Source organism: Rhea americana, unplaced genomic scaffold, assembly GCF_003343005.1.
Source record: "Rhea americana isolate MKP2758 unplaced genomic scaffold, rheAme1 scaffold_219, whole genome shotgun sequence".
NCBI classification, from domain to species: Eukaryota; Metazoa; Chordata; class Aves; order Rheiformes; family Rheidae; genus Rhea; species Rhea americana.
The window spans coordinates 210,534-238,433 of NW_028186326.1; the positions used below are offsets into that span (position 1 = coordinate 210,534).

General features: G+C 43.3%; 1 protein-coding gene across 1 annotated transcript in view; it reads left to right on the forward strand.

Moving 5' to 3' along the window:
* The window catches only part of LOC146595673 (syntaxin-binding protein 4-like), a 38,051-nt gene extending 15,996 nt beyond the window's left edge, over positions 1-22,055 (forward strand). Inside the window, exons 6-21 of the mRNA XM_085305321.1 lie at positions 695-815; positions 4,033-4,174; positions 4,362-4,468; positions 4,872-5,025; positions 6,655-6,727; positions 9,761-9,858; positions 12,792-12,888; positions 13,972-14,099; positions 14,828-14,920; positions 15,464-15,529; positions 16,125-16,313; positions 16,914-17,030; positions 18,268-18,317; positions 19,189-19,319; positions 20,656-20,713; positions 21,538-22,055. Of these exons, the coding sequence (XP_085161447.1) occupies positions 695-815; positions 4,033-4,174; positions 4,362-4,468; positions 4,872-5,025; positions 6,655-6,727; positions 9,761-9,858; positions 12,792-12,888; positions 13,972-14,099; positions 14,828-14,920; positions 15,464-15,529; positions 16,125-16,313; positions 16,914-17,030; positions 18,268-18,317; positions 19,189-19,319; positions 20,656-20,713; positions 21,538-21,643 (1,730 nt within the window). The 3' untranslated portion in view covers positions 21,644-22,055. The remainder of the gene's footprint in view (positions 1-694; positions 816-4,032; positions 4,175-4,361; positions 4,469-4,871; positions 5,026-6,654; positions 6,728-9,760; positions 9,859-12,791; positions 12,889-13,971; positions 14,100-14,827; positions 14,921-15,463; positions 15,530-16,124; positions 16,314-16,913; positions 17,031-18,267; positions 18,318-19,188; positions 19,320-20,655; positions 20,714-21,537) is intronic.
* The last annotated feature ends 5,845 nt before the right edge of the window (positions 22,056-27,900 follow it).

Here is a 27,900-nt window from a genome sequence, read left to right on the forward strand (position 1 = left end):
CAATTGGGAGGAGATTTGAAGGAAGCAAAATCTTGCTTGTCATTATTAGAAGCACTTCAATGCATCCCAGGATACAGAGCAGGTGAGTATGGCCAGTAGTGTTTATGCAAAACAAGAAATGCCAAGCAAGCAAGCAAATTGGCTTCCTTGTGGTGAATAAAGGAGAATGAGTTGGTCTGGTAGCAGCTTTCCAGATCCCTGAACTCCATTTTAACTGTAATATCGAACTGATAACATTAGAATAATACCTATYTCTGCAAATGCAGCTTTCTGCTGTGGCTTCAAAGCATTTCAGTGTGGGGAATGATCATTATTTTTCTTTTCCAAATCAAGAAATGGTCAGAGAGAGACACAGCAATGTTAATCTAAGCCATTGACCAGCATATCAAATCATGTTTGYGTATGGGGGAAGATGTGTCTCTTGCTTGGTGTGTCCCACCAGAAGGCTACCAACCCTTCCCTTATKGAAGCCATAGGCAAAGGTGGCAAAGAGATAACAGTCACAAGTTGAGATTGTCTCAAGGAGACAAAATGTCCTCTATATGAGGAATATACTGATATCTTTAACAAGCACATGTTTTTCCTCCAAGTAGAAAGCTAAGCAAATTGTGTCAACCCTCAGTGGTGGAATAGGGTAAGGGGATGGTACAGGAATATTTGAATTACCTGGACTGATTCTGCCTTTGCTGTTCAGGTCGATATCTGGAAAGTACATCCTCGGGGTCCTCCTCACGCTCACAGAGTCCACTGCTACTGAGCCCTGCAAATTCTCACAGCCCCTTCCTCGGAAACCCGGCACACTCTCTTCACTCACAGTATGTACATAATCACACAGTGCAGATCCAACACAGCCTGTCTGCTGGCCTGACCCTTTTGTGCAACTTTTTCATAATCAAGTAATAACTATGACCTGCAATCAAAGGTCATCTGGGCAAGATGTCAGTCATGATTTTCAAAGGTTTATAGTCACCAATAGTGGCTTGTTGGACTGTTTCAGTGCTTGGCCTCCAGATCCTTATTTTTCATAAAGTGTAGAGTACCTTCTTCTAAAATGTATGCTGTTTAAGAAATTTTTATATGTGTTCAGCGAAAAGTGAGGTATTCCCGACCTTTGGTCAGTCACGAAGATGATCATTGAATATCTAATGTCGTTTAAGAATAGATCCAGTAAATATTTCCAGTGTTTGAATGATTGCTTTGTTCAGCCCTATGTTTCCTACACCATTTTATCACCATAATGACTTACTGTTAATGTATTTCCATCACAGTGCCCCAAGACCTGAAAAAGCCCTCTATTGAGACCGTCAATATGTTTGGAATGCGGTTAACTATATAATTGCTTGAGTTCCTCCCCTCGGAAAGTTGGGAGAAGCCATAGTTTACAGCCCTCTGAGAGGACAGTACATATCTTTTTAAACTATGTCACAAGCTGAATATTTCTGTGAGGCCACTGCTGCTTTCAGAAGGGGATTCTGGACCACATTTTCTATTGCTCTGCTCCTGACACATTTATGCCAGTGCAACAAGACTGCAAGCATTGCCCCCTAAATTCAAACACTTCAGTTGCCCTTTGCATTGGTGTAAACAGAGGTTGCCTACAGAGACGGCATCATTTTGTGTCTAGAACATTTTCTGGAATATGTGTGATCATGTCGTCATCTGTCCCTTTCATATTTCACAAGAACCGAGGTTTGAACAGGCAGAGCTTGTTGTCTGCAGAGTCTAGTCTCTAGGGTGCTGGGGTTGCCCTTCTCAAGAGGGACAGCTTGATGTTAGTTGTCTTGGAATTGAGACCATTAGTCCCCAGGGCCTGCTGCTTCTCTTCCTTTGCTACTGTAAACAAGTCAAGTCACTGGTAAAGGAAATCAGGCCTTACTGCAGACGCACTAAATCCTCTTGGCAGGTAACAACTGCCACATGCTAAATATCAGCTCTTTATTAGGGATTTGTGGAGGACAAATATTTGGCATCAGAGATTTAAGCTGCTTGCATAAAGTGAGAGAGCCTTACAGAGCAGAGACCAGCTCATCTACTTGGCAGCTGGTTTGGATAAATTAGACATCCTTGCTCCACAATTAACACCCTTAATTAGACTAGAGGAGACCTAGCTTGAAAGCATCTTTATTCCACGCTGTCACACTCAGCTATGTTCAGTGTGTCTCCAGACTGGTGTTATATCAAAGAATAGCCAGGCCCAAGTAATCTCTTCTTTGGAGAGACAAGAGCCATTTGAAATTACTGACTGTGCAGGGCATTGGCTACAGAGATATAACTTAGAGCAGATGCAGTCAGGGTCTTTGTCTGCATCTGTCTGGAACGGGTTTAGTAACTACCAGCCCTTGCTGCCAGGCCATCTCTTATTTGGAGGCCTCACTCTCCTTGCCTCTCCCAGCAAGCCCCAAAACGGACCCTGTGCGCATTCCTTGTTCACAAGGGCACAGTCAGGCAGTTAAACTTGAACAGCCTCCACCTGTCCCTTGGTGCTGCTGGGTCTTTGCTCTCTGCTACGCCGTTCGTTATGTGTAGTGCTTAGGCTGTGATCTCCCATCACAATGCTGTCTGAAGTCCTTCCATCTCATTAAGCAGTGTGAYTCGGATGTGATTCAGTCTCTCCACAGATAGAATTTTGGTATTTTGGTTTCAATGCAGAATTTTAATGCTATGTCTTAGTGTATTTTTCCAGAATATTTATTTTGCAGATGTTTTTCATAAGATTAAGATGCATAGTCTATTAATAACACCCCTTTGCTCCAAATAACCTGGTGGCTTTCCCAGGGGCCTGCTGCTAGTTTGGAAGGGTGCTGGCAGGACGGTGCTCTTTCACTGTCATGTCTGACCACCGCTGATGGTATTGTTGAGAAGCACAGGGTGGTGGTTACACATTAATGTCTTTGTGAGGTACAGGATGTACAGCCATCTTTCTGCCTTAAATTATCAGATAGCACAAGGGATACTGGAGGCTGCAGACTGCTTGAGTGGAGGCTATAAAAATGTCCTGTAAAAGAAAAATACCAGGTACAACCAGGCAGGTATGAGGGAGAGGGTTCCTGGCCCTTTGCTATGTGGCTTTGTTCTGCCGTTAATGGAAGCTCAGTAACTTCCTTGCTCATGTTCCTGGCACAGATGCTCTTTGTGCTGTGCCCTGCCCCATTGGAGAGGACACCTTACCATCCACATTTAGAATCCCATCAAATCCTTCTTGAAAGCTTCCCTCTGCTGTGATCCTATCCAGTCCTACCAGCTTTGGGGTAGGTCAGTGAAGTCTCTGCTATCCTACAAATTCTCTTACTTTGTTACTTCTTTCCCATACAGAGCCACCTGCCATGACCCTGTTTTGGTGGCCTATTGTGTCCTATTTAGCAGGAAGGTCTTTGAGGGTAGGGTTTGATTTCCTTGTTACTTCTCCATGCAGTAGCGATCAGTGCAGTGTCCTTGAGCCTTGAGYGGGTGAGTCATTACTATTAGTGCTATAGAAATAAATCAGTGTAGTAGTTATTGCTATAAATGGCTTATGAGCTCAGGTTTTAAGGCATCTTGCAAGATTTTGAGTCCAAAACTTGGCTGAGACAAATTCAGATGTATATCCTGAGCTTCACTTTGCCTGTTGCTAAGGGCTGCTTATAGTTGACCAATCTGCAGATTTCTGTCTAGTGATCTAGGCCAGTATAACTGGATTTGAATGAAAGCCACAAAAATCCTTTGTGTGCTTTTGGCTACAGAAACAAGGGTGCCAAATACATGCTGGCTAAACRTTTATTTGTTTTTCTGTTTAATTTCCAAAGGAAAGCAAGTATTCCTCAGCATTTATGAGTATGCAAGCCAAATATATTCATAATGCTAAACAATGTCTGGCAAGAAACTGGAGTCCTTATCTCTTCTTTCAAGATGGGGTGGAAGAAAAGATTCAGAGGGAGAAAAGGTTGGGAGAAGTTAGAAGAATCATACTCAGGATGACAATCAGACAGAGTTTGTTTGTGATGTGGGAAATAAACCAGATCACTTGAGTCACCTGCTAACATCTCTCCTTTGCAGTTACTCCATTGAATCAGGAATCCAGAGCATCTCTATAGCAAAGTCCTCTGGCTTAGGGCTGACAATCAGTGGTGGATCTAACAGGCCTGATGGCCCCATGATTTATGTTCAAGAGCTTACGCCAGATGGTGACTGTTACAAGGTAAGTCAGTGTGCAAACCGTCAGTGACTTTGCAATGGGAACCTCTCCTAGAAGCTTCTGAAGCACCTTTTCTAAGAATAGATGAATAATGCACTGTATGGACTAATGAAGATTGATATTGCAGAAGAAAGCTTTGGGTAGAGGCACATTCCTTTCCATTCCTCTAACTTTCTCCCTCCTTGTTTAGGATGGTCGGCTCCGTCCTGGTGATCAACTGATTGCTATCAATAAAGATTCTTTGGTGGGCAGCACATATGAAGAGGCCAGGAAAATAATTGCAAAAACCAAATTCAGGTAGACATGGTGCTGTTGTCATGATGCTGTTGAGTCTTAGGCAGAGCCCCTTCATGTCATACCATTTTTTGTGTTCAAGAAGCATCAGGCATGTTAGTCTTGGATGATGGTTCAAGATGATTCTGACAGGTGGTCAGTTGAGGGAATCTGAATGCACGAATCATCCAGAAGTGAAATCCAGACCTTCCCAATATTTGGTCCTTGTGAACATCCCTGGTAAGAGCTCTGCAGTGGAAGTTAAGTTCAGCTAAGCAACTCATCTGGTAGAGATCCAGCTCCACTGGTGTAGATTACATAGGTTTAAATGAGATTATCCTGGAGGAAAAAAAMCACTGACATAAAAGTTCTGAAAATGTAAATTGTGTTCTTTCATTAATAAAATGTTCTGTATTTKTTTTTTAAGACATGAGGGAAGCACAGAAGTGGCCTTTATTCCTGGAAGGGGACGGTTACATCCTGGACTATCAGTTCATAACAACATCCAGWCACCTCCTCCGAAGGCTGTGGGAAATGGTCTAAGTTCCTGCAGATTGAAGGTCCATGCAAGGTCCCCAGAGGTAGGCTGAAATTCATATCTAAGAATACAGATGCCAATCCTGTGATCTCTTTAACTGATCAGAAAATCCTCTTTTAAGGGACTCTGTGGTAGTCCTTCTGGACTATGGAAGGTCTGTAATGTTGATTTACATGGCCATGTTTATGCTTGTTTAGAGCCAGGTATTTTTATATCTGAAATACTGTTCTTTCTATCCTGGGTTTGGGATTGRAAAAGATCTGTGGAGGTAATGACAGGAGTTTTATCTCCAGGGCCTGCATTCAGACTTGTTTCAGAAGTCTCAGACTGGAAAAAATCTTCCTGTGGATAGCTACCTACATCTCATTCAATACCAATCATAGGGCTGGAAGGGATCTCAAGTCTGTYTGATCTAGTCCCCTAGCCAAAGGCAGGAACAATTATTTGTTCTTAAAGACCTCTGGTGAGGATGAATCCACAACTTTCTTAAGCAGTCTATTTCTGTTCTTCACTATCCTAATGATAAGACAGGTTTATTTCCTTGGCCTAGCTCTATGCTGTATTTGCAAAGGCAAGTGCTCAAACTGYGCATGGTGAGACAGGATTTAACTCCACGCCTTTCATTATAATTTGGGCCTGTGGCTGGATTGTATACATTTGTCATTTCTSTCTTGGATTATTGCAATCCCTGGTGTAATTTCTGCCTGTTGCCACATAAACTTCCTTTAGAAAAGGCCAGGTGGAAGTTCCTTTCATACAAACCTAATTCACAAAAAGTCTTTCTTTCCAGAGCTTCTGGAGACATGGACATGCAAAGATGCCAAATATATGACTTCTCGGGGGGTCCCTGACTGAGATGTGCTTATGAAGTCAATCTTAGCTTGCTTATATGGTAGAATACTATGATTAGATTCTGTATAATATAGCAAAATGTGTGCCTGTATAATTTTGAGCATCTATATGAAGTTATACTGCTGAATGGAATTAAATTCTCCTTTCCTCACTTTGCTGCTAAAAGATGTAACTTTCARTAAGGTCTAGATTTCTGTGTTAGGGAAGGAGTGTTCAGACACTTGCACTGCCTGCATCTGTAAGCGCTCAGCACCAATCCCAGGTCTCTACCTGCATATAAGTTGCTAGCTATGGAAGTACTATGTCTGAGTGATCCTCAGCTTATCCACACTGTCACTCTTTTTCCTCTTACTTGTGATTTAGGCATTTAAGAAAGTGTGGGCAATTTCTCTCAGCTTCCTGCTGTGCTCATTATGATAGTGCTTCAGATAAATAATGCAGCTGGCCCTGATCTGAATCAGAACCTCACTGATGTTTTGGATGTAGGGCTTTAGAGAAGATCTCTATGGACAAAACACACAAGGCCATATTCATCCTTGCCTCTCAATTACAGTTACAGAATTGAGTTTGCTGTRTGCAGTAAGATTTTGAAAAGACTCAAGAATGGACCTGTGCCAAGTGTTCAGAGAAATTCCTGGAGTCTCTTTTCGCCTATCTGCATAAGAAGAGTACAACCTAGTGCCTGTCTTCTTTATGCAAGGGTGACTCTATGGGACAGTTGAGATGGTCTCTCTTGAACTTCTCTATCTTCTTCCCTATATTTACACCAGCAGATTCTGCTCAGCAATCTTTCTGTGGCATTTTGTCTTGTTTTTTCCAGAATAGACGTGAAAATCTTTTTCCTGTGCCTTCTTTGTCACCAGACATTTGCCYGCCAGAGCTCACTGTCTCAGGTAAGAGCCTTGCTTCATTGCTCAGTTTGTGTAGGTGATAAACACTTATAGCCTCAGCTCCTCAGTGCTGAAGATGGTGAAATTAATTTTGATCAGTACTATACTGTTATAGWGCAATCTAATGATGTGATAATGAGACTCAGCCCACTAGGACTGAGGGAAGGCACCAGCCTGGCTTACTCATGGGTATTAACTAATTAGTGGGCAGTAATTATGTCCATGTTGGTTTGTTCATAGTAGCAAAATGCTAAGACAGTCAGAGGATTAGAAATAGGAGACCACACTTTTTTCCACTCTCTGACCRTGGTTCATTTGCAGCAGTGTCTTTTAGTTTTTTTCGTATGAAAAACAGTCAGCAATGATTCTTGTAACGTACATGGCAACTCCAAGTATTTTACCTGCATTAAGACTGCCCACAGTTCAGGCTGGGAAACTGCTCACTGATGTGATCAAGTCAGTTACATTTGTCTCTCCAAGCTTCATTTTTCCCCCCTTTTTTTTTAATGCTGTGTTTTCTTCCGGTGCTTGAAGTCACGTACTGAATTCTTAACTTCTGTGGAAGAGACCTACTCTCCTTCCCTGACGGGATGGCAGCAAGATTTAGTGGGAGATGAAGGGGTGAACTTTAATCACGGTATAGCTTCACAGTTCCCTTAGGAATCACTGGAAGTCACGTTAATGCCTCCAATCCAATGTCCTATGAGATGACTTTCCGCAAGATACCACATAWCCCTGTGGTATAAAGATTACATCCACCTGGGGAAAAGATGGGCTTTCTTACCACATCTTAGTGAGCCCCTCGCRAGTGCAGGGTAGTCTGATGTTTTCACACGTTTGCAGGCCGGGTCTAATCTCTGGCTACAAGTGAAAAAGCCTTTGCTCCTCCATAAACTGCTGAAGTGCTGGCCTTGCTTGTGAATCCACAAACTATGCTGTAATTTCCATCTGAGGTCCCAGAGGATTAGCCAGAGATGTGGGGACAGATTAAGACTGAGCTTTGCAAGGTAAATTTTGCTGTAGAGCCTATATAATTGGAATTAGTGGGAGACATAGGTAGCAGACAAAGCACTGAACTGTGTGTTGGACAGGGTGTATATTGCACATTATGCACTCTCCTCCTAGGGCTGTGCTTTCTCACCTTGTCCTTTCAAGTTGCTTTGGCCTCTGTCTCTGTGGTCCACACTGTGAAAACACTAGGATGGGACTGCTTTTATCTCCATCCTCACAGGCCCTAGTATCCTGCAATCTTGATCCCAGGTGGGCTGTTATGTAGCCATCACTGACAAACAGAGGTGTGAGGGTGAATGAAGCTCTGGGCCATATAGACCATACAGCACAGCAATAACCTAATCAGTGACTTTTGTAGGGGATTTTATTGCACAAGTTATGTGAAATGCTGAGAAGGCCTTGTCAGTGTTGTCATCAATGAAAACAGACAACTCGCTTTGAAAGARCAGTGGCTTGGCTTGGAGTTTGGAGCAGTGATTGCCTGCTGGGTGTGCCACCCTGGATATTTCTCTGCTTAGAGCTGAACGCAAAGCCATGTGGCACTAATCCTGATTAGCCATGAGTTGAAGGGTAGCAGCTCTGCCCTTGAACTTGCACAGTAAAGTGTTGGTGGCCTGTCCAGGAAACCCATTTATTACCTCTTYCTGCTTCCCAGTCTCTGGCATTAGCAGAACGGATGAATGCTGCTGAATACAGGATTAGAAGGATTATGCTTGTGCTGCACCTCTGCAGCTTCCTGTTGCCTTTTCCTCATGTGCAGTCTCTGCCCCTGTGAGTCAAGGAGGGTGAGATTGAGAAGTGCTCAAGGGATTTAGAAGAAATGGTTTTATTCATCAAGTCTTGCAGGCTCATGTCATTCACAAGTTTCTGAAAATCTGCCCCCTCCACTGAGTCTGAACAGCAGTTTTCTTTGAATTCCAGAATGGTAGCAGCTTTAGCGTATTTGTTAATCAGATCCCAGGCAGGTGAAATAAATTGGTCCTTGGGCAGATCCTGTGCTGTTGACTTGAAAAGGACTTCTGTTACTGACCTCAGAACCATGGAGTTCATGACTTTGGGGTGAGTGGGCTCAGGCAACTGAGGTTGCAGCAATGCTGTASCACAGCAGTTGTTTTACACCTTTGTGGAAGCTGCTAGGGGAGCTCCTGAGCAAGCAGCGTTTTCTGCAGTACTTTTCCCAGAGGATGTTATAGCTTGTTATCGACGAGGGTTAACTGTAATAAAAAGATGGGATTTCTTCCAGCAATGGAGAACCATAGGTGCCACAGCATGGGAATAGGATCTGTGCTTTGTGCCTCTGAGCTCTGAAAATGCTATYTGAAGAACCAACTTTCAGCAGCTTRTTCTTTTCCTGATCTCGTGGCAGCTTTTAACTAGAAAGCAGCTGCTAATTCTCCTCTAACAGAATCATTTCAGTTGCTGTGGTCTCAGATACCCTCCCTCTGAGTCTGCGTAACAGAGCATGTTGTTACTCTATCTAGACAACTTAAATGTGCCACTGAGTGAAAAGGTCTCAATACTTTTGCAGTCTTGTGGAGGGGAAGAGTCTTGCATGAGTATTTTTCCATATTGCTTTTAATCTCTGAATTTCCTTTTTCTTGGGGGTTGTGAAGGTCAAGGTTGAATTCTATAAAATGTTGTTACTTTTGTGTTTCAGTTTGGCTAGATCAGTGGGAGTTGACAAGGTCCAGACTTACAAGATCATGGTAGCTACAGACYCCAACACTTTCATTTTTTATTTATTTATTTTTTTAAGTGCTTGGAATTTTCCAAAGTGACATTTTGCAAGCTTAGGTGCTTAGATAAAATTTGGTTTCAGCATGGGTTAGCTATTCACGCTCTGACAGCTAGTCTTTTCAATAGTTGCAAAGTTAGGGCTTCCACAACCTGATTTAGAAAATCCTGTTCTTTGATTTTGCTCTATCTGCACACACACTATATTTGTGYTGCCATTATATTGCCAACAAGAGTCCCGAGTCCTTTGCCCAAATGCTCTTTTGTTAATGTTTGCCTCTTGCTTTATAGCACCTGCTTCAGCATCTAATCAGAAAGCAGCTTCAAGCAGCAAASCAAAAGTAGCACTGGATCCCCATATTCGTCTCAAGGATGGAAAACTGGAACTGGTAAGTGGAATGGCTCCATCTCTTGAAGGAGCGATTTCYTCTCAATCCTCTCCAAGACTGTGGTATGCAGAAAATTGTCCATTGACATGATACCACTTTGTCCTTGTTTCCAGCTGCTAAATTACTGTCAAACAAAATAAGCTTATGTAARTGCTCTCCTCATATTTTTTTCTGTGAAGAGTTGTCTGTAAGTTTTAGAGAAGGCTAGAAGGGGGAAAAAAAGAGAGAGAATGAGAAAGGTATGGCCAGTTTGTGGTCAAATCGGGCACTTACACTAGGAAGGGGGAGGCTCTCCATTCGATTACGAGACAGTCTACTCTGGGAGGACATTGGGCTGGGGAGTTCGCTGATAGAACAGCATGAACATATAGCTTGGGGGGGAAGTCTGTGCAGGAAGCATGAGAATAGGTCTAGACCTTTCAGGTTTGGTTCTTCAGCTAATGTCCCATTCAGGCATGTGAGCATTGTCAGTTATKAGAATTGAGGTTAGTATGTCACTGTTTTTTTCAGAGGGATTAAAAACACAAACCTGTGCTCTAAGTGGTCTAAGAGAATCAGGTCTGCCTGATGCCATGTTATAGCACTTGATATACATGCAGATTAGATCACTGACCATCCCCCACTGAACAGAGTCTGCTCCAGCCTAATTCCACTTTATTCTGATCACAAGCCCTATCAGGCTGTACTGGGAATATTAATAGTTCAGGAGATGTGGAATGCAGATACAGAAGAAGTGTTCAAAACACTGATTTCATGATTAGCATCACACTGCTCRTGGAGTACAATTAAATTTCAGTCCTAATCTGATTAATGAGATAGAGGTATAATAGTCTGGTACCAAACTGTATTACTTGGAATTTGGAAGAAAAATTGGTCTTAACTCTTAATTTGCTTGAGATTGAGTCGTACCTCAGAAATCCTAAAAATAGAAAGGAGAGAAACACAAACATCGTAGTGAAACATTCTGATCACATCTGAAGGTGCATTTGAATAATGTTGGCTTAGCTCCTTTTCAGTGCTGCAGGGAGATCCAAAAGTTTGTGGCTGGCAGACTTATCTCCCATGGATGTACTGCTTTTGAATCAAAGAACTCTCCACGAAGTCAGCTGCTGCCCTTGTCCACTTTGTCAGCTTCTGGCCAAACTTTCCAGAGATGCTTCCCTGCTGGAGCAACCTCAGGGCAGCCTGGGGTGGGAGAGAATTAGGCTGAAATAAGAGATGTGTCAGAGTAGTGAGTAAAGTCTTGGAGTAAGGGTAGTGTTTGCAGGGYTGAGGATTCATTCAAAATTGTCACTTTCTTAATCTTTTAATGGAAAATTTATTCAGAGGGTGTCATCAAAGGGCAGGGAGTGGGACTGGCCACTCACTGGAGAAACCCAGCAAAGGTGAGGGTGCTCTTGGAGCTGTAATRCTCACTGGTCTGTGTTGTGGAGCCTCCTCACCCCCAGGCACTGCCTGCCTTCTGGTGAGAAGTATGTGAACATACCCCTTCTGCAGGGAAGATGACTACAAGTCAGGGACGGATGTACACACATGAGCTGGCATTTGCTGCCACCCAATGGCAGATGCAGCCCTAGCATTTTTACTGCTTGAGCCTCCCAGGAGGTTCAGGAGGGCAGCACACAAGCAGAGTTTTCTTCTAAGCCTGTGTAATTCTTAATCAGGATTTAGGATTGCATTTTCTCAGTGATCTCTTGCCCATCATGGATATAACACCAACTCCTCTTCAGTAGGAGGCATGTAGGACACTTGGCTCTTTAAAAACAGATGTTCTCTCTGCACTCTTTAAAAGCAGATGTTACGAAGGGCAAGCTGCTGTGGATCAACAGGAGCTCTGCTGTGGGGTGAGGTGGCCCCTTCTCCCCTCTTCCACACGGCTGCACAGCACAGCCCCGCCTGGCAGAGCCTGCAGTGAACACCCAGCCATTTGCCCGCAGTGAGTGAGGGTAGCCATGCAGGGACACCCGAAGTGGACCTGTCAGGTGTCACAACCTGAGATGGTTGCTCTGTGGCTGAAGCAATGTGCCAASAGAGCAGACTGCCAGCAGGGCAGCCAGCTGCATCTACGGCAGGGATCCGAAAGCTGGAGAGAGTGTGCGGCTTCACTCTGCGCCAGTGTGAGGTAGAGATGGCAGGGAGAGAAGCAGGATGCAAGAGGCAAATGAGCCTCAGGCCCAGTGCAGGAGAGCTGATGGGCCTGCTCCAGCCTGTGGGGCTCCTACTGATGGTTACACACACAAGGACTCATCTCCTGCCTCCCTCCCGGGGGACCGAGAGGGAGGAATTGTATGTGTGTAGACAGGTGTGGCAGGTTCAGCCAGGACAACTGAGACAGGTGAGCTTTTAATTCAGGCTCTTTCTCAGATACCCTGCTGAGCTTGAGCTTGTCTACTAATCTTTCACTTGCTGCTGCCAGCAGTGATGTRGGATTTTCATAGGTTTATCTTCCTCTACACAGGTGCTCTGAGGTCGATGTAATAAATATCATAGAAGATGGGGCATCTCACATAATAAGAAAGCAAAAGCTGCAGTGAAGAGCTAAAATGTTAGAATGCCTTCTGCTACCACAGAAATACTGTGACTAGTTCTTAGCTTCTCAAATACCGGCTGCACTCCTGGGCAGTAAGAGTGAGAGGAGAGGCTGAGCCCTTAGCTGAACACTGACAGTTCCCCTGGCTTTTAATAAAGCTCTGTCAGTTTATAATAACTGTAAATCTGTTTGTGTAAAATGTTCTTGGAGGATATTTGGGCAAGCATGCTGGTACAAATGTAGGAAAGAAGACAGACTGGAAATACAGTCCAAGTCTATTCCTTTAGGAGAGGCTGCATGAAAAATGACTTCTAGCAGAAACACAGCACTAAGTGTCCTGCAAATGCCTCCTTCAAAGAGGTGCTTTTCCAGGATTCTCTTCACAGGCTTGTTTTTGCCATAGGTTCTGCAGTATCTTGGTCTGGATGTGACTGAGGAGAAGAAGAGGCAGTTACGGCAAAGTTTGACAACAGACTCGCAGGGAACAGTGGCCTATGGAGGTGAGCAGGCAGTTCTGCGCGTGTAACGGGGCCCCTTTCACCTTTTATGCAGCTTTGCTGACAGCTGGGAAAGACGAGCTGCATCTGCTGAAAGGTGGCAGGTATGATAACTGTCTGGCTGGGCACTGATGCAGCTTCCAAACAGTTAAGAACCAGTCACAAAAAGGAAAAAGTGCCTTTGATAGAAGCAGGTATAAAATGAGAATAAGAGAAGGTAGTTGTAAGGACTCTTTTTACTTAAATCCTCAGCTTGCCTCCCAAGAACTAGCTAGGAAGTACTTGGAAAAGGAAGGCCTTCTCTGTCCTGGAACGTTACCTGTTCCCTGGAAGCCTGTGCTTTTCACTAATGTCCCCCATCAGATAGAACAGGATTGCAAAGTGCATTGCCTATTATATTTGGCTTTTTCATGCAGAGCTAGTGATGGATACARAACCTTATGCCTCTCTCAGGTGACTGTGTTTATGATTTGTGGCAACGGAAATAAAAATGATTGGAGGTATTTGGCAAATTTGCTCTTCCTGAAAGGTTCAGTGCTGCTGCATTTCCTACAGAGATGTGGCACAGAGTTGAGCACTGGAAGGGCTAGGGCCCATTTCACACTGGCGATGTAGGGTCTGGTCTGCCCTACCCACCCTCTTGCACTCTGCTGTTCTCCGCAGTGGCTGAGAGCAACAAGAATCTTAATTCTAAGTGTTGTCAATTTAACACCTTTTCTAAGTGCTAAAGTCCTTGATTTAGTTTTATTTAATTCCAACTTGAGAAATGTCAGCAATCAGGTTGGTGAAACRTGTGTCATCAAAATCTTTTGTCAGAAATTTTGTTTTGGATAAAAAAATCAGAACTTTTAGGAACATATTACTGGTTTTTGTTTTTTTTAAAGTTTCTTTTTTCAATTCAGTAACTTTGCAGTATTAAAAACTAGTCTGGTAATGATTGTTAACAATTTATTTTAGCTTTATTTAGCTAGATCTGATCAGCTTGGCAGTCGATGAATTTCATGAAGATCTGTGGCATTTTCTCCTGAACACATACAGCATGCTTTTCACTTTTGGCCATGTAACAACTCTGATTCTTTCTCATAGATTTTCTCCAAGCACTYGGGGATCTAATGCGGGATGAGCTGGATGAGGCTGGCCTTGATTCCAGCTCAGTGCTCTTCAGTCAACATGAAGTAGCCAGTTTGCTGGATACATCTGCTTTTCACTCTTTGGTCAGTTAAAGTCAAATGTTCCTCGACTTCCTCTTCCAGTCCAGCTGCAGGCTGACTTGCCTCCAAAGCTCTCCTTAAAATTAAGATTTCTGTATGTCTGTCTACAAACTGACGAGCAGCTGACGTGTTCCTAGGCCAAAAAGTTCTGTTACAGACTTCTGGGCCGCACAGCGGCTGCAGGAGTGGACATACAGAATCAGTCACAATGCTACTGCTCTTGATACATAAATTCATAACTGTCTGAGAAGGGAAAAGGTAAATTTTCATTTTCTAATTGTTCTTGAGTTATAAGGAAAAGGGARAATTCCAGTCATTAATCATTCAGATTGCAGGAAATTCTTTAAAGACCTCAGACTCCTTATTTTTATAGGTAAACATCTATGGGATGATGTGAAGGAAGCAGCCTAATGCCACTCAGTGATGTAGAAGRAAAATTAGCCGTAGTTAATCAATTCCAACTAATTTCATTTGGCTCACAAAATGAAATGCRCTGTAGCACAGCTATTCCAGGTGTGTCATGGATCAAAGACAGAAATCCTATGGGAGGAGAAAAATTGGATCATTTAATGTGACATTTGGTCTGTTTTGTAAAAATGGAAACTCTTTCAAAGGGATCTTGATTAATCATTATGCCGGGCATGGAAAACAATATGCCTGCAATATAACCACATGCGCTTGGGAAAGAGCATAAATGGTGCTTATTTGCTGTCTGACCCTCTGCCTTCCAGACTTTTGACTCTCTCAACTGTAATGGCAATGAGGAAGTGGAGCAGCTGCAGCTGGAAATGACAGATCTGCGGCAAGAAGTCCGAAGGCTAAAGGTGGAACCTCTCATTTGAGCCGATTTTGTGGCTGGTGCCTTCTGCTGTAACTCAGTGTAGTCATATGCGGGAATAGTCTGTGCAGCTTGTCTCTCTCAAGTCAGCACTTTGCATTCTGTGCAATCTTTGGTACAAAGGACACTCTCAGGCTCTGCTCTCTTTAACTGGAAYTCCTCGTGCGCTCTGGCTCTCTTGTGCACTCTCGTTCAAATGACAACCTATTTGCGTTGAAAGTATACAGTCACTTTTTTAACAGAGTAAATTGTATTTTTTAAATAGAAAAGCATGTTACACAAATCAAAYTTGTGACTAGTAGGAATACCACCTGGGGTCCCCATCTGACCCACAGCATGGCTTAGGGCCTCAGGGGGGAATTTTGCATGCATGCAGGTCATAGCCCACAGACCACTGCTTACAGTGTGACAGAGCATGTGACTTCTACTGTAAAATAGTGCTCAGGGCGGGGGGTAGAGGGGGTAAGAGTCAAAGTACCAGAGAATGTCCTMTCACTGCTTTCTAATCCAGTGAAAATATTTTCTCTAGTCTCTCCTGAAAGAGGTAGAGAACAGTAAGAAGTCAATGGAAGATGAACTTCAGCGACTGAACCAGGTTGGTGAACAGCTCATTCATGAGTCACACTTCTTACTTCAGCGACCTCAGGTTCCCCCGGCCTACAATAAAAAAAATAAACCATGGAGGCTCTTCTCCCATACATCCAAGCCTGCAGCTAGGACACAGTCACCACCCATGGCACAGTCACAGTTCTTTCTGATCATGTGTTTTGGGGCAGAGCCAGCGATCCAGTTGGGGTTTGGGATCTGACTGCAGGTGGCTTTGTGCACCTAAGTCTCYAGAAGAAGAGCCTGAGCCCCAAGGTCTCCCATACTCAGTAACCAAACAATGCTTGTTTGCCATGGATAGGGGCCTCAATCTCCAGAGGAAACAAAGCTACAGTGTGACAGTGTTACCGTGATCAAGACTTTCTAAGGTGCTCTGGGAGACACGAGTATTTCTGAGTTCTAGCCATTGCTGCACTGACACGGAGGGATGCCAACGATGTGTTTAGCGTGCAGAAGTCTGAGAAAAAGGCAGCCACTAGTGCTGGGACAGGGCCTAGGAAGGCTGTTTGGGTGGTTCTGGCGCTGGTGGCTGAAGGGAAGCAGTGCAGTACATTAAATTAACCAGAACTCCTTGCTGGTTCCAGAAAGCACTGGGCTTCCTCTCTGAGAACCGGACCCTGCACAGCAARCTGCAGATGGCAGAGGTTGTGCAGAGACAGGCTCACAGTGCAGAGCAGGACTATGAGGAAGTGATCCACTTGCTGGAAGCTGAAATTGCTGAACTGAAGATGGAGCTGGCAGGGAAGAGAGCAAAACATGTCTCTGAAATAGAGGTAATGCAACCCCAGAGCCTGCAAGGGGAATAAACAGACTAGGGAAAAAAAAAGAACCTCCTGATCCCTTTTCTTTTCTTGTCCCCCACCACCGCTACCTTCCTTTTTACACAGAAAAATGAGTTGCATCACTTACTGATCCTTGTATACCACAACAAGGCCAGTGTGGTCTTTTTTTGCTGTGTACAAGGCCAGYGTGGTGTTTGTGTGTGTTGTAATTTGTATGATTTCTGTTGTGCATTCCAAAAGGAGAACCTTCCCTAAAAAAGAGACCGACTCCAGCTAAAACTTTTCCTGTGACCGCTGCTCCCTGCCACACTCTTGACATCCACAGACACCCTTTTAAACTCGCTATTTTTTTTCTCTCTTTGGCTACCCCTCTCAGCAAAACCTCATTACAATGCAAAGCCTAGAATGAGGTGTTAAAGGAAAGGCACATAGGAAATCTCATGGTTCTCGCTAGCTCTGGCTGGTTTGGGAAATTATGTTACCCTGGAAGACTGACCATGTTATTCTGTTCCTAGCACATGTCTTGGTCTAAGTCGATATTTCCAAAAGCCAGGACTGTAGTGTCATAACCACCTTTCTCTTCTATCTCAGGGGGACATTTTGGAACTGAAAAGGCAGTTGTCCCTGGCTGATGGCCAGTTACGAAAATCGGAAGTCTCACGGAAGCGTCTGGAGATCTGCAATAGGAAGCTGCTCTTGTTTGTGCAGGTAAAGTGCTGAACTGCCACCTGGGCTGACTGGCACCACCCTGTCTTGTTCCTTCAGAGTTAYTTTGCAAGTCCAAATCATTTCCTGGTCCATAAGCAAGAGCTAATTTTCTTCAATATCATTCTAAAAAGACTGTTGGTTAGGARAAACTCTTTGGGAATGAACTCATATACATAAAAGCTGTGTAAACACAGTGGTGCGTTATTTTCCCTGTGTGATTCCTGTTGCTCTGYTGTCTAAGAAGAGAGAGTCCCTGCTCACTGGTCCCCCTGACAATCCCTCCTCTTCAGCACAACTACTAGGGCTGAAGCTCATTCAGAAATTCTGTTGGACCTGGTCTAACTTGTGTTTTAACCTTCCCTTTGTGTAACTGGACTGTTGCTTTTCTGACTGTACGGCTAATGCAAACTTCAAGAGCAGTTTGCTTTTTTTAGCATGTGGTTCTCTTCCCCCCTCCCCATCCCATTTTCTGTGCAATCCACACATCTAATTGCATCACCGCTTTAATTGATTGTTCTTCCACTTTGTTACCTGTATTGTGAATAGAGGCTTGTGTAATTAGTAAACTGGTCAGCATGGGAAGCACTACTATTCCGTATTTCTTCTACAGTTGGTATTAGCCTATCTCAGGAGCTCTTGAAATCAATAGGAAACAGTGGAATGAAAGGAAATATAGATGCTATGTCCTCTGCTTTGGTGAGGAAAGAATTAAAATACCTCTAGAACTGCAGCACTAGGTACTGGTACACAAGCAGCTTGGTGCTAGAATTTAGAAATGGATTTGACTTTACTCTGTGGTCAAACATCACAGGTTTTGACCCCTGGAGCAAAATATGTTCTTTTGTATGTCCCTTAGTATGTTAGAGAATTCACAATCCATGCATGGTAATAAGAGATAACATTAACATGTGCAGGCACAATCAGAAACCTGGCATTGTTAGTAATTTTGATCATGGGCTCACTGAAATGTAACCTGCAAAACTGTTCTTTGGAAGCATGCTTTTATGCTGCATCCRGTATATTTTAGTGTTGATATTAATATATGTGTCTGTATATTGCATAGACTGGGAATATTGCCTGTGTTGCCTTGAGATAYTAGCTTCAAGGGCAACAAATACGCACAAGCTGATTACTGTTGGATTAAATCTGATCACTAGCAAAAACCCATGGGGTTTGTTCTCAGGTATTATTTATTTTTACAAGTTTGAAACCTTTTAYCCTTTTTGTTTTGTGGCAGAATGTTCACAAGGTCCTGAGCACATCCAGTCACTTGCCAGATAAGAAAAGGTAGGAGTCAGCTTCTTAGAATTGTGAACAGGAACATGAAATGYCCCTTTTTTGACCTTTCTTAAGGGAAAGTGATCCCCACATTTTTTACTCAGTTTCTAATCGTAATGTCCCTTTGGAATTGAAATTGTTGTGAAAAGATGATCAAGAGGCTATTGGTGGACTGGTACTCAAAAGGTTTGGCTTCTGTTTCAGACTTTTTCTCAGCATTGTAAGTGAAACGCTTACTTCTCTGGTTAAGTTGATAGCAGAGATCCTGAGCAGGTCAAGTCAAAGCAGCAGAGCTGGGACCCACTTGCCTTTTCCTAATGTTTGCCAGTTTTTGACTTTAGAACCTGGTCCTTTTCTAACAGTAGTTACAGAAGCTGATAGTGAGTGTGCAAGTAAAGAGCATACATGACTCAAGTGCATAACTGGTTACAGAAATACAGGCTTTTGGACTCCCCTCCAATCTAAACCTACCTCCTATCACTTGGGAAAAAATGTATCGGAACTCTATCAGAACTATTTTTTAACTGAAGAACAGATTGAAAGGTCACTGTCTCCCTGATAACAGACCCTTAAGAGAACCAAGTTTTTAAGAATGATGGTAARAGGAAACAGACTTTAAATTTCCAATGTGGTTATTTCTCAGATAGTGAAGGAAAACATTTCTGAGAAATTCAAAAGAATACTTTGATAGTATAATCATCTGTCTGTAACACAACAATGCAAATATGTCAAAAAGAGCATCTCTTGTGATTATGAGAGATGAAATCCATTCTGAATGAAAGTTGTAATTAACATAGAATGTCCTTTATGAGAGACTGGCCAGGACTTTCAATGATCATTTAATAATAGAAGTATTGATGACACTTTCCATATTTGTAAGAGCCAACAGTGAAACAGAAGAGGATAAAACAGATGCAGTCTCAGATACATCTCTTCCATCTTCAGATCTTGTTGACCTTTTGCTATCAGAAGCTAAAGAACTGTTAGCACCAATCCTCTCCAACAAGGATGGTAAGCACTAAATTAACTAGAGCAGCCTGAACCTGAGGAAGTCTCAAAGTTGTCTATTGTTAGTGTTATTTTCAGTTTCCACTACCTTCCATATTTGCTTGCTATAGCTATTATGACTCCAATAAATGGAKGTGATTCTCATAGGCCACATGAGATGTAATTTACACTCCACATACTCACGTGACTCATCTTTGAATCTGACATGCAAACATACAGTGTTTGACTTGTGCTCAGGGCCACAAGAAAGGCATTTATCCAGAAAAGAAAYTAACAGGAAGGAGGAGGGTTTCACAGAGTCATAGAAATGCTGGTTGAAGGGGATCACTGGAGATCSAGTCTTCTGCTCCAGGTAGGATTACTGCCCACACTAGATGAGGTTAGTGCTGGCTTTGTCCAGCAAAGTCTTGAAAACCTCCAAGGTTGAAGATCCACAGCCTCTCTGGATAATGTCTTCCAGAGCTGCATTATGCTCCATGTAAAGGAGTTTTTCCTAACRTCAGCTCTGAACTCCCCAAGGTTCAATTTGTGGCCATTGCCCCCAGTTACATTCTCTGCCACTGTCAAGAAGAGTTTGGCTCTGACATCTTTGTAATTATCCTTGAACYGGTAACGAGTGCTGCTAGATTGCCTCTTAGTCTCATCTTTGCCAGGCTAAATAAGCCCAGCTCCCTTAGTTTCCCCTCAGGTTACATGCTGTAGGTTTCCCTTTGCTGGACCTTGTCCAGTTGCTCAATAGCCTTGAACCAGGGACCTGAAACTTGATACAGTGTTCGAGATATGACTACACCAATGCTGAGGGGAATAGTAATTTCTCTATTTCCTTGGCATACAAGTCTGTCAGCCCAGACTCCCTTCCACTCACATGTCTGTGGGTGGGAGGAAATGAGAGAAAATGAATCTATCTCTGTGAGAGTCTTAAGTTTCCCAGTTTTGGATTTTGAGCTTAGCCTGTGGGCTGCAGACTTCTCTTGGCAGCAGTTGTTTGACCCCACTTGTCTCTTTCCRTGCAAAGGAAGAGTTTACGATCCTCCTTGTCATGGTCAGGTGAGCACACAGTCCCAAATATGTGTTAAGTCTTTGCTCTTTGATACCATTCACCAGTTGAACATACTGCCATGACATTCTTGTGCTGCAGTCTCACATTGCCTTCCTCAAAGCACAACACACAGAAAATAACTGTTGTTCTTAAGGAGTACTACTGATAYATGAATTTGTCAGTGTTTCCAGAGTCCCTATATCACTTAAACATGCATTTCCCGTGATATAGCAGTGCTGCTTGTATTAGGGATGTTTTCTAAGCCTTCACTTACACTTGATTCTGTGCTTACATTTGCAGCTTTGCCATGTGACTGGGACCAGTGCCTGCCTACTGAAGGAATCTCAAATTACAAGGAGTAGGTGTCAAGACTGCCTTGGTCTGTAACTTTGACAATTTATATAATAAACTCCTGATTTTATTAATCAAAAATTTCCTTGACAGCTCTTAATCATATAATCTAGTAGATGTCTTCAGATGATCATGTCGGGGAAAGAGTCAGCAAGACTCTTTTGCTGTCTTAGTAGACAGCAAAACCCTTCCTGCCCAGCACAATGAAGTATAGTGTGAATTCCTGGATCTTTTTGTTTGGTTCATTTTGTTTTTATTTTTCTAAGATGTGCTTTTATCCTTTGGGCCAGATTGGAACTTATGTTTCCATGGCTAGTCTAACAGACATTCTTCTAGACCATTATGGAGTTCAGACCATGGGAAAAATCCTCATTAAATGTGTTAATATTTAATATATAATGGAACCAAGATGCTGTGCAGTCCCAGTCAAGGATAGTAGGACAGTCATGGCTCCACTTGGGTCTTCGTTCTCTTCATTCACATAAGACTTTAGGAAAATTCTTATGCTAAACAGAACCATATCCTAAGGATACCGGCCTAAAGGGCCTTTTTTTTTTTTTTTTTTTGAGACCTAAATGTCTAATACTGCAGTATTAGTTGACCACTTTTACTGAACCTTAATGGCTTTTTTGTTAAGTAGAAAACAGACATTTGCAAACATGATTTCAATGTTACAAAAAGCATTTTCAAACAAAACAAACGCTTAATGTCAAGTACAGTCAAATAGCCGTGCAAGAATTGAGGCCTCCCCTTTTCCTTCCTTAATAACAAATCTTGTCTTCTTGTCATCTTCTTTGTGCTTTTCCCAAACTATGTATTCTTTATTTGCAGCCATCTTCATCAAAAGACCACGTGGCCCCCTCCCTCAAGCCAGAACAAGAATGATGAGCCAGAGCCACTGAGTCCAACCAACAAATCTCCTGAGAAGCCTACATAAATCTYCCACAACTTTCTCGTGCTCAGAACTATGCATATTCATAACCCAGCTGCTCTGCTGGGAGATGGAAAGGACACACAACTGGTGGCTCAGCTTCAAGGCAATCAGAGAGGGAAACAAGCTTTCTAACAAGAGACTGATTCTTCCTGAACAGCCACTGAAGACTTTCAGTAACCTCCCCTGCATGTCTACCTCTCAGTTATCGTACAAGGCTACTTTCTCTTGGTTTTGCAGCTTTATAGGAAGCATGTTTTCAAGTGGATACAAATGCCTGGATTTCACTGTCAGCCTTTTAGAGCTTGTATCCTGAACTTACCAATGGACTTGGGGGTCTCAAGCAGATTCCTTTTGGTATTTCGTATGAAAAACCAAAGTACATTTAGTGACTATAATAAAACCACTTTAATCTGTAGTGTCCTAGCTGTTTTGGGATAGGTACTTTTTTTTTTCTTTTTCTTTTTTTCTTTGTTTTTGGTATAGCTTATCCCAGCTCTAATGTTTGACATGGCAAGCACCATCCCAGCTATCCATTGGAGAAAGGGGCCAGAGACAGCCATGCGCTACCAATGACGTGGTATTACTACGCACCGAACAGTCTTTGGAAAACAACAGAGGGCACAGTGAATGTATTTAAATACAGGCCCAAGGTGTCATCTGGAAATTAGATACACAGGATGCAAGATTGTATGTGGTTAACAATGAACATGGTAGAGATCTGAGATGAATGTGAGGTCTGGAAAATAAAATGAAAACTGCTTACAGGGTCTTTGCTTTCTGAACCGGGTTATCATTGCAATTGCAATTCATCTTATTCTGGCAGCTAGCAGTAAGATGCACTGAGATGTTACAGGAAAATGTGTTATATTCTAGCTTTCACCCAGAACTTGGTGTTACTACTTCAACTGTCTTCATGAGGGTTCAAAGCAAGTGGATCCTTTATATGCTAAAATAAAAGCCTAGGAAGACTCCTGGCAATAGCTAATATTTACTATATTTAAATCTTACTTAAATTATGCTGCTAAAATATTAGTTACATGGTGGAATTTCACAGCTGGTGTGAAATTTAATTTCATAGCTCACAGTAAATTAAAATTCTTTGAATACATTTCTCAGAATATAAATTAAAGGACTTTTAAAGGAAACATAATTTTTTGGAACATTCATGGGGAATTCTCCCAGGAAAAAGATACTTTAAAAAATATTAATCTTTTGGGGGATGCCCTATGGTTAATCATTTTCTCCCCAGTGCTGTTTCAAAGGAATGATGGTACTTACTGATGTTGCTTGTGAGTTTAGTCATATGGCTTCATTCTCATCTCACGTGTTATATAGACAGGGCAAAGCTGCAAGACAACAGGAAAGAAAAGTGCACGGAGCAAAATTCAGTCTCACCAGTTTGGCCTACTCTGTCCCTTTTAAAACCTCCCAGTTCCCCTGGGGTTAGTATGGCAATGCCAACCTGCCAGTAGTAATGTGTTTTTAAAAGCCTTCAGCCAGAAGTGTTCCATCCTAGGAAGACATCTAAGAGCTTTTGCTCCCCACAGTAGCCAGACAATATTACAAAGAAGATTTTGGGAAGTAGCAGGTCTTCAGACAGAGTGTTACATATACCTAGAAGTATCTGAGAAACCTAATAGAAAAGAGAGAACTTATGGGGAAAGGGGACCAATTTAGGTCTAATTCTGTTCTGGTGGAAGTTAACTGGAGTTTTGCTAATGRCTCCAGCAACTATGGAATTATATTAATATATCTCTATTGAACTCCACTCCTCTGAGTGCTGGAGCAGTACAGCCTAATAGGGTCTGTCCTGTACTGGGGATCAGATACATGACCTGAAAGGGAATGCTATCAAGCGATTTGTCTTTACGTGTCTAAGAAAGAAGGTTTTTGTACAAAAGTATTGAAGTGTGCGAATGACTCATTGAAACAAGCCTGACAAAGCACAGATGTTATGCAGGTGAGGCAAACACATGGCAAAGGGTGGAAACAACCAGTTGCTGACCAAGGGCCGCTGTATTTTGTGTATCCTGAGCTGTCTGCCAGAAAATGAGCTGTTAAGATTTAAAAAGCCTAGACAATCCTGTGTTCTTGGCATACTAGCARCCTCTGTGGAAAAGAAAGCATTCAGGTTGCTACTAGCCAGAACATCAAGTGTTGCATRCATTTTGCTTTTCAAAGCAGTCAAATTTTTTAGCTTGTTTACATTATTTTTCTTAGTATCATATTAAACTCATAATGTTCCTTTTACCATTGCTTAGAACACAGAAAACTTTCCATTTCCTATTAACAGCATTGTTGTTAACTGTTACCTTTTCAGAGAAATGTTGAAAGCTAAGGTATGATCAGAATTGTGCTCCTGGAGGTGCTGCAGATTTTGGTGACCTAGAATAACAAATCTATGTCATCCTTTACTCCTAAGCATATGGATTTAGGCAGAACAGAGCTAGTCACAAAAGGACATCTTCCCATAGAGCTACGAAGAGGCAAAAAGGAACAAACAGCACAGAAATAAAAATCAGAGAACATGGTATTTAGGCAGAGCACATTTTATTTACACAGGACCTGTCTGGCACTCATAAAGAGCTAAATTCTATCATCATTTGCAATATCATAATTTGCTGGTGGACTTCTGGAGATCTGCTGCTGTTGCAATGGGTTTTATCTCTGTAAGAGGGCCCCAGAATGTCCTAACAGAAAGGAAAAGAAGTATTTCTGATAAAAATGAGAGTCTTGGATGGTATTAGATCTCACTGAGTGATTAATACGGAAAATGGCAAGAATCTATGAGCCACAAGGGAAAATGGAAACTATGCCAGTAAATGGGTGTAAGGGACTGTGTTCAACACGTTGCATGTGTATAAAACTCATGACAATGCATTTAAAGAACACCGGTGTGGTCAGCTGCTCGCTTGGAATTTTTGAGTGTAAAGTAACACTGACCTGATGTTTTTATTTTGCATTTTTTTTAAGCAAGGCAGAAATTCATTTCTCACCTGTTGGTGGGTCAGAGGGTGGAAATCCTTTTCCTTTAAGGAAATAAACTAAAACAAGATAGGAATATTGAACTACTTTAACATATGCAAAAAAGGGAAGCTTGGGCAGGTAGCCACCTAGGCATTATCTTGAAAGGTGAATGTAGCAGAGAGCCATTAGCACTGTTTATCTGCAGTCTGATGAGCAAGGTAACCAAATCTGCTGCAAGACGTGCTGGACTGGCGCTCATTAGATCTACATTTCCATCTCTGCCAGTGATCTCTGCCATTTCACTGTGTGACCTTGGGCAGCATGCTTCATCTCAGTTTTGCACAAGAAAAATGGGACAGACAGTGCCAGCTTATCTCTAAGTGACATGGGGAAGGCAAATCTTTAGGGGACCACCTTCCAGTACAAATGGATCTGGAGAATGGTGTGGAATGATCTATTGCTGTTCTGTGTTTGAGTGAAGAAATCCTCAAAAACCTTTGCTTTTTCTGACTCTTAAACAGTAGGCGGAACTTTTACTTTGCTTTATAAAACAGAGCTAAGTTAAGTGCTAAAAAGATTCTCTAGAGAGGTATGTTTCTCAAAGCAGAGGTGAAAATTAACCCTGAACAYTGCTGTGGAGTTGACTGGTGTTTCTGTTCCCAGTGATGGAGGCTGCAGAGCCTCCTTTTTATCTCAGCCCCGTTCACTTACACTGTCTGGACGAAAGCCTAGGCCTAGAGAGTGGAAATAACACTTCCACCCTGCTTTAAATATRGATCTAAAAACCAGGTGAACTTTGCTGTTGAATTTTTAAAGAGACTCTTTAATGTTTAAACAATGCTGATTTTCTAAGGTTGTTAAACACGTGAAAGGGGACTGGAAAGTGACTTAAGTGTGACAATGCAGATAGGACTGGGCTGTCTGCGTGATGCTACTTTTCTGTGACACAGTGGTCTTTCTCTTGCACAGGGCTGAGGCTAGCTCAGCACTCCCAGGCCAGACTTGTGAGTTTGCTGGCCTCACTGACTGCAGCACTGCCACAGACCTCCTTTGCAGCTTCTTCAGAGGACAGCCGCTTCGATAACAAGCATTCACGCACGTGCAATAGTGTAGGGCAAACCACTCCCACACTTCTCYCCACCTGCCATAAAGTACAAATAACAATACCATGACCCAACCCTACAATTTCTTCTTTTCAGCACATGATGCACTGGATTTTTCTGCCAAGTTTTTCAAACTCACCCCCACAGATCAGGGAAGAAAGCTGGAGAGGAAGAGAGTTTGTGGTGAAAGGCCTTCAGTTCTGGGGAAGTGGAGGTGAACGGTAACCACAGGCCAGACACTGTTCCTGATGAATGCTCTAATTTTTAACTAGTCTAACGATAACTCCTGTGGTGGGCTGCTATAGACTAATAACTTCTTTTTGAACAGCTCCCATGAGAAATACYGAGTACTGAACACCATGTCTTGAGGCAAGCATCCAGTCTGGGGTCAGCTGACAGAAAAATTGGGTGCATGTCTTTGCTGGTACTCTTAACAGCATATTCTTCCCCTTCAAGCATAAGGAAAAGAGGGCTTGCGCACTGCACATAGCAAGGGGTTTCTCTTGGAGGTGAAAGGATAGCAAGATGAAATGAAGAGACTTCGTGACACTTGGCAATGCCAGGAGAGAACTGCCTCTCTGACAGACAAAGAACTCACATATTGAAAGTGTAAAATGCTAAGGTGGCCTTCTGGCAGCAGGAGAGGGTGGATGCTGGAAAACACAAATGTCAGAGCAGGGCTGCTTACCAGGGAAAGGATGGGATGGTCCCCTCTGCAATCTTGGCAGGCTTTTATGATTAGAACAGAAGTAAAATTACCGCTATTAGATCACAAAACTAATGGGTTGGTGCAGGATTTGTGATAATGGGGTAAAAGTTGTATTTTATTTCATTTATTCTTCCTGGAAATTTAACAGTGATAGAGGTATTTCTCTGAAAAAGTGATGTTCTGGATGGGAAAAGACAACATGTATTTATACAGTAAATGTGGCTGTTCTGGGGCTTGGATAGTGTTGTGGTTCTCAATGCCTGGCAGTTGTACGAAGGCCTCTAGGAAATGCCAGCTGCTGTGACTTTGCAGGCGGGAGCTTTCAGACTGTTTTGCCATTTGACAGCTCTGTGGATCCTCTGTTTACGGAGCGCTKTCACGCTGGCCTCCTCTCCGAGATAGCAGAACACTTCAGGAAATATTGCCGATCAGCAATAAGAGCACAGCTTCCTGAAACGCCTGCTCAGATAACGGGACATTCAACAGCTGGATGTGATAAGGAGGTGGGAAAAGAAAAAGCAACAGTAAATGTGAGCACAATGTTTTCAGTAACATCCCCCCAAGTGCCAGCTGGTCCCTTGGGAGGTTTTAAAAGCAGACTTCAGAGGTGCAAAAYGTTCCCAGGCTGGTCTCCCACCTCCCTCTCCTGCACCACAGGAGCAGCACAGTGCCACACACTGCTCCTGCTCCAGTACTCCACGTGCCCGTCCCATCTCCTCTGCCCGCATGGCAGCTGAGCCTGGCACGCGAGAGGCGGCAGCAGGGGAGCCGTGCTTGCAAGAAGGTCTCACCACATGCTGTCTCCTCCTGGCGACAGCTCTCTGCCGCGGCACCTTTCCCCAGTGTGCGGCCGGCTGGCTGAGCTCTCATCGTGGGCTCCATAGCACGGGGCGGGCGGCACTTCCCTGGGGTTCATTCTCAGAGATTACAGAGAAAAAAAGCTGAGGGGTGAGAGGGCCCTCAAATGTGAGTGTGTACCCCTCTGGGTAATCATACTCCATGTGATAAACCAACACTCTGTGGTACGCACTGAGAAAACTTAGGAAAAGAAATGAGTAAATATATGGCAACACACTAGTGGGACAGCTCATGAAGCCCTAAATCCAGCTGTGACGAACAGGATGAGGCCTTTCTTTGAGGACCGTAACTCTGCCTCCATCCATTTAGTGCTTAAACCTCCTCATTCCTCACAGGGGCAGGTGCCAGGTTTTGAACCTCCTGACAGGTGATGGGGAGGTGGCAGCTCCGAGGGCACCTTATCTTTTAAGGTAGGTAACTGATACACGCTGAAGCCTTCTAAAACGCCTGAATTTTTATGGCTGAGCTGGTCGCCGAGCCAAGCCGAGCCGGACCCGTAGCCGCCCTGCTCCATCCCACGCACCCTCCCCGCAGCGCCGCGCGGCAAAATGGCGGCGGCGGCGGGGAAGGGGGAGGGCGCACGTGCCCGGGCGGGGCGGGGCGGGGCGGGGCGGGGCCGCAGC